We start from the raw sequence: 6,554 nt of genomic DNA, 5'->3' as shown, positions 1-6,554 counted from the left end.
CGGCCCAATGCTCCTGCCCCCCAGGCTACCTGCCACCCGGCCCAATGCTCCTGCCCCCCAGGCTACCTGCCACCCGGCCCAATGCTCCTGCCCCCCAGGCTACCTGCCACCCGGCCCAATGCTCCTGCCCCCCAGGCTACCTGCCACCCCACAATTGCATCCTGTTTCCATGTTTTTGAAAATATCAACATGTTTCAGAGTAAACCCAACTTGCAGTGCCCTTAAGCCCCACAATCAGTATCAATTGAATGGATAACAGAGAAGTTGAGTAGTTTGGGTTTCGGGTGGGGTGGGAACATTTACTTTAGTTTTTACAAAATTGACATTTTCTTTCATCTTTTGACAAAATTCTTAGCTTTTTACAAACACAGTATAGACTTGCATTGCTATATGTCAAACAATGTGCCTGGGCTGAGCTTTTGAATTTAAGTGCTTATTATAGCGCCACCTATGGGCCATTAAGTTCAGGGATTAGCCCTAAAATTACTCTATTGGTGTTCTGCTTGTATGCATATTTGTATAACTTTTTGACAATCTGGGCTTGAGATATTGGCCCCATGCAAGGAGACTGTAACCGAAACCATAAGGTTACCAGCCGCTATGTGTCTAGGAGCCCTAATTCTACAGCTCAGATTCATTGTTGCTTGTTTAAATACAGAATTGTGAGAAAAAAATCTATATTAGTAAATATACAACAGTAATATATTGTAATGTATGTTTAGTAACAAAACCAGAATCAAAATGTCAATTTACCACTATGTCTTGCGTAACTAGTCTCAGAGTCTATGGTCCACATTTAGGAGAACTAGGGTGTTTTATATGAAATCATTTTTAAAGAAAGGACTAGACAGTAAGGATCATTCATGTACACATTTATTTAAACTTGGTAATAGTTTCTAACTATGTGCTGCAGGTATTTTGAAATCTTTATTGAAGATGTTATATATATGGCGGCAGGTAGCCTGGTGGTTAGAGCGTTGGGCCAGTAACCAAAAGGTTGCGAGATCGAATCCCCAAACTGACAAGGTAAAAATCTGTCATTCTGCCTCTGAACAAGACAGTAAACCCACTGTTCCTAGGCTGTCATTGTAAATAAGAATTTGTTCTTAACTGACTTGCCTAGTTAAATAAAAGGTACATTTTTTTGGGGGGGGGTATTCTAAACAAAGTTCATTACTGTATTGGTGTCAGTATCTTTACAGATCCACTAGAGACAAAAAAACCTGGATAGAGGGGCTGAGTGAATGTTGTCTGGACTCTGTGGAGGAGGGTCATTGTGTCAGAGACACTGTAGAAAGACAGAGTTCCTGCCCTGTGGTCCAGGTACACTCCTACTCTGCTGGAGCAGGGGACAGATATGTCAGTCTGTTTACTATTGTGAAAGAAGGAGCAGCCAAAAACACTACACATCAAACACCAGGCCTGATTACTGATGATAAACCACTCATCAAAACCTCTCCTTCTTCTTCTCCCTTTATATGAGACAGCTATAATAACCCCCCACCCACTCCACTCTACCTCCCAGTAGCAGACTCCAGACAGACCCTCTCTACACAACACCTGGTAGTCGGTGGTAAATCTGTCTGGATGGTCAGGATAGGACTGGACCTTGTTACTACATGTCACCTTTCTGTTCCCCTCAGACAGACACAGATTTGTATGGGCTGTGGTGGGATCCAATGTGAGCTCACAGGAATCTAAAGAAAAAGAATAAACTGGTGAAATGTATGTGTGCATCCAGGTGTGTTTGTCTGTGTACATGCATATGCACAGTATGTCCTTTACTCACATTCTAAGAACTCCTCTCTGGTCTTGGGTTCAGGCCTTGTCTCCTGACAGGTGATGTCATTCCTACGTGATGCTAGTCCTCCAACTGACAGTCCGGACTGAGTCTTCCCAAATGACGGAGGATAATGGGGCTCAGAAGGTGTAACAATGTGGACTTTTGTCACTATGGAGACACAGGAAATCAAATATCGCAATACTGATCATGACATAGACATAGCAGAAAGTCAAAGGGGTCAGTGATTGAAAGAGGTTTAGGTCATTTGGCGCTGAGTTTCACAAATTTTATCCTCCCGTGTATGATAGTTTTTGCCTGCCTCACTAACGCATATTACCTATTCCCTGCCTGTACTTTAGCCTATCGTATTTCTTCTTATCAACCTATTGCCTTATCTCCCGAATGACGTTACTAGCCTTTTCCCTGGCTGTACTGTTGCCTTTTTTGGACTTCCTGTGTATGACCTTCTGTCTGCCATTGGACACAGCTACCTGCCTCCTCCTGTGGTCCTTAATAAACACCTGCTGCGCCCTGTGCTTGAAACCAGCTCTGTCTCCCATCATGTTCATTACACCAGCATTTTGGATTTGAGATCAAATGTTTGGTATACGGGCACAGTATATAATGTCACCTTTCATTTGAGGGCATTTTCATTAATATCTGTTTTACCATTTAGAAATTCAAGCACTTTCTGTATCCAGTCCCCCCAATTGAATACATATATTTTTTGGACAAATTCACTTATAGTGTATTCAAGTAGTCAAAAGTGTTGTATTTGGTCCTATATTTTTAGTACGCAATGAGTACAAACTTCTTAGGGCTAGGCCCCTTTTTTTCTCCATTTCCGCCTGAATGACATGTCCAAAGTAATCTGCCTGTTGCTTATGCCCTGAAGCCAGGATATGCATATAATTGGTACCATTGGAAAGAAAACACTTTGACGTATAGTGGGGAGAACAAGTATTGGATACACTGCCGATTTTGCAGGTTTTCCTACTTACAAAGCATGCCTGTAAGCAGGTCTAATTTTTGTCATAGGTACACTTCAACAGAGAGACAGAATCTAAAACAAAAATCCAGAAAATCACATTATGATTTTTAAGTAATTAATTTGCATTTTATTGCATGACATAAGTATTTGATCACCTACCAACCAGTAAGAATTCCAGCTCTCACCGACCTGTTAGTTTTTCTTTAAGAAGCCCTCCTGTTCTCCACTCATTACCTATATTAACTGCACCTGTTTGAACTCGTTACCTGTATAAAAGACACCTGTCCAGAAAGTGTATGTTACCAACCGTTTACAGAGATTTTGGCAATTTCCCCAGAGCAGATCTTTTCAACTTGACTTTTTAGCCCAGAGACTGATTTCTTAACATCCTCAAATGAGATGTGCTGGTTGACAGTGATGCAGGGTAAGGCCTCAGATCCAGGAAAGACACAGAGAGACAGGAAACTCTACAGTAATGGATCAGAAAAGAGGGAAAAGATTATTGTTGAGAAAGAAAGACATTTCACTTTTGTCAGAAACACCTGATGCTGTGGAAAAAAAATCCAGTGATGTTACCTGGAGGAATGTGATGTTGTCCTCTGTGTGCGAGAGCTGCTCCAGCTCAGCTTCTCTCCTCCTCAGCTCAGCCATCTGCTCCAGTTGCTTCAGGAGTCCTTCAGCTCGACTCACTTCAACTTTCTCCTGGGCTCTGATTTGTTCCTTCACCTCAGAACACCTTCTCTCAATTGAGCGGATCAGCTCAGTAAAGATTCTCTCATTGTCCTCCACTGCTGCTTCTGGAGAGTTCTGTTAAGACAAACAGAGAGAAAAAAAATCAACTGGTGATGGTGAAAACGGTGCCATCTGGTTTGCCTAATAAGTTATTTGAAAATATTTAAACTTTTACTTTTGATACTTAAGTATATTTAAAACCAAATACTTTTAGACTTTCTAAAATAATATTTTTCTGGGTGAATTTCACTTTTACTTAAGTCATTTTCAATTAAGGCATCTTTACTTTTACTCAAGTATGAGAAGTGGGTACTTTTTCCCCCCATTGATAAATGGTCAACACTCACCTTGAGTGACTTCACAGCACGTATCACCCCCTGCATCTCTTTCTCTCTCCTCTGGATTCTCTGTTTGAATTTCTGCTGTTCCTCCCCCAGCTGGCTCTGCAGTTAAACACATATGTCAGAGTCGTGTGTATAGGTGGCAGGGAAGTCAGGCGCAGGAGAATCAAACTTAAGGTAATGGAGTTCTTTATAACAATAAACAAAACATAACTCCAAAACTATAATAACAATAAAACAAAGCGGGTACGAGGACCCGTCGCGCACCAATACAACCAACACGAAACTGAACATCAAACAATCTCTGACAAAGACATGAGGGGAAACAAAGGGTTAAATACACAACAGGTAATGAGTGGGATTGAAACCAGGTGTGTAGGAAGACAAGACAAAACCAATGGAAAATGAAAAATGGATCAATGATGGATAGAAGACCGGTGACGTCGACCGCCGAGCACCGCCCGAACAAGGAGAGGCTTCGACTTCGGCAGAAGTCGTGACAGGTAATTCCATGGTTCATTTGTACAAGTGATTCTGTCTTAGTGAAAACAGATGAAACTTTATGATAGGTCAGAGTCTATGCATAATGGAGGAAAAGCAATGTGTGTGCCTGTGTACATCTGTACGCATGTGACAGATCGGGTTCAATCTCGGGTATCCTGCATGCCAGAAAAGTGCATTAGACTGCTAACCCAAAGCCTGGGCATTAACTGAAGGAGGCAATGCAACTCTTCAGGTCTCAGTAAATATTACATCACAAGTGTGAATATTAGCACAGCTAGATGCTTGGGTGTTGGCTGACTTACAAGCTATCAAATCAAATCAAATTGTATTTGTCACAGTAGTCACTAATATTCAGTTATGAATGGTATTTTCACAGTGATACTCTGAAAGAGCAGCAATTACAGATTGTCCTTACCTGTCTCTCAGTCTTTTCTGATTCAGCGGAGACTGTATCATGACCTTTATGTTCACCCACCACACACAGCAGACAGATAAACTGCTGATCAGTACGGCAGTACATCTCCAGTAGTTTGTCATGACGAGAGCAGATCTTCTCCTCTAGTTGCGTGGAGGCTTTGACCAGCGTGTGCTTCTTAAAGGCAGGAGATTCATAGTGAGGCTGAAGGTGAGACTCACAGTAAGAGACCAGACACACCAGACAGGACTTGACAGCTTTGAGTTTTCTCTCAGTGCAGACATCACACGCCACATCTCCAGGTCCAGCATAATAGTGAGCAGGGGGAGTAGATGGGGGTCCTGTCTTCTTCAGATTCTCCACCAAATCAGCAAACATAGTGTTTCTGTTTAGAACAGGCCGTTGGGTGAAAGTCTGTCTGCACTGGGGACAGCTGATCAGGACACCCTTCTGATCATCCTGATCCCAGCAGTCTTTAATACAGCCCATACAGTAACTGTGTCCACAGGGAATAGTGACTGGATCCTTCAGTAGATCCAGACATATTGAACAACTGATTGAGTCCATGGCTGCTGCCATTTTGGTGCACACACTTTGATGCAGACTGAGAATCACTGTATTTTCTCTAGAATTGTTTGCGCTTCTGAGTCGGTACATTTCCTGGTTTTGTGTGTGTACTCTGTATTTCTACAGGGTGCGGCGTTGGATAGAGACCAGAAAATAGTGGTTGTGATTGGACAGAGGTTGTTGAGGAAGTATACTCCTCAATAGACAATTCACTAGACACAAACCACACCTCCAAGTACATAGTTATTACAACATTTATTGAGGAACACTGAAGTGAAGATTCAGAAGAACAAATTCAGTAGGCGGTATGGTGGAAGATCAGGGGGAGACACTGGAGTATGTGAACTGGGCTTCCATTTCACTTGATTCTGCATCAATGGTAATGCATGGTCATAGACTGACAGTGTGTTCAAGGGGATCGCTGTGAGCAAGGTGCTGTGAGAACATAATGTGTAGTTATTCAGCCGATCCTATCAAACAGGTTAGTTAGAAGATGGAGGGTGGAGAAAGGAGGGAGGCTTCCAAACACTGGAAACATGGTAAAACCCTATTCTCCATACTGTACTTCACAAGAAATTTTTTGTTGAATTATTATTGTTGACAACACAACACTGTGGCAACATTATAACATGGGAAAGTTTTGAAAAGCCTATTGACTTGGTCCCATACAACTAGGGCCGGTTCTAGGCATAATCAACATAATTTACCTTCATTTCAAAAGGGAATGTCATATTGAGACTAGAGTCTCTTTTGCAAATGAGCCCTGCACAATACAAAAACAAACACATGAATTAACATAAATATACACACTATACACATTAAATACACATTAAGATGCAAAACACATTCAATTAAAACAAACACATCCTTCATTATAAAAATCCTCTGTTAACTGTCTAATTGCCCTTTGGGACACCAAAGCTTCCAATCGTAATGTATTTTGGAGATTATTTCAAACATACGGTGCAAGGAAGTTAAAGGCTGATTTACCTACATCTGTAGTTACTAAAGAGTTAACGGGTTTGATAACTTGTAATTTTAAATCTTAACAGTGAAGTTCAGTAAATTGGAAGCTTATGGAGCAGAGTTTTTTAAACAAAAAGAGTGTAATGATGTGATATACATGACTTTAAAGAGGTCCAGCCAATCTTTTGATACAGGAGGCAGTGGTGAGTTTTAAAATTGTCACCTGTGATAAAGCAAAGGGTGCTATGGAAGACA

At 41.5% G+C, this 6,554-nt stretch overlaps 1 protein-coding gene across 1 annotated transcript; it reads right to left on the bottom strand.

Moving 5' to 3' along the window:
* Positions 1 to 228: 228 nt before the first annotated feature.
* LOC129823083 (E3 ubiquitin/ISG15 ligase TRIM25-like) lies at positions 229 to 5,362 on the bottom strand. Its single transcript, XM_055881812.1, has 6 exons — positions 4,767 to 5,362; positions 3,854 to 3,949; positions 3,351 to 3,581; positions 3,082 to 3,241; positions 1,790 to 1,951; positions 229 to 1,697 (listed from the first exon to the last, which is right to left on the bottom strand). The coding sequence occupies exons 1-6, from the start codon at positions 5,343 to 5,345 to the stop codon at positions 1,174 to 1,176; spliced, it is 1,752 nt and encodes a 583-aa protein (XP_055737787.1). The 5' UTR covers positions 5,346 to 5,362; the 3' UTR covers positions 229 to 1,173.
* Between the last annotated feature and the right edge of the window lie 1,192 nt (positions 5,363 to 6,554).

This window comes from Salvelinus fontinalis, chromosome 25, assembly GCF_029448725.1.
Source record: "Salvelinus fontinalis isolate EN_2023a chromosome 25, ASM2944872v1, whole genome shotgun sequence".
Classification (NCBI taxonomy): Eukaryota; Metazoa; Chordata; class Actinopteri; order Salmoniformes; family Salmonidae; genus Salvelinus; species Salvelinus fontinalis.
The sequence above is the reverse complement of the archived record's forward strand: the minus strand, read 5'-3'. Positions and strand labels throughout refer to the sequence as shown.

Bases quoted from the DNA above. Each gene is read 5' to 3' on its own strand.
- LOC129823083 (XM_055881812.1), bottom strand. From the start codon at position 5,345: ATGGCAGCAGCCATGGACTCAATCAGTTGTTCAATATGTCTGGATCTA. The intron at 3,242-3,350 runs GTAACATCACTG...CCATTACTGTAG, and splicing joins ACAACATCACATTCCTCCAG to AGTTTCCTGTCTCTCTGTGT. The intron at 1,698-1,789 runs GTGAGTAAAGGA...CTTTTTCTTTAG, and splicing joins CAGAGAGGAGTTCTTAGAAT to ATTCCTGTGAGCTCACATTG.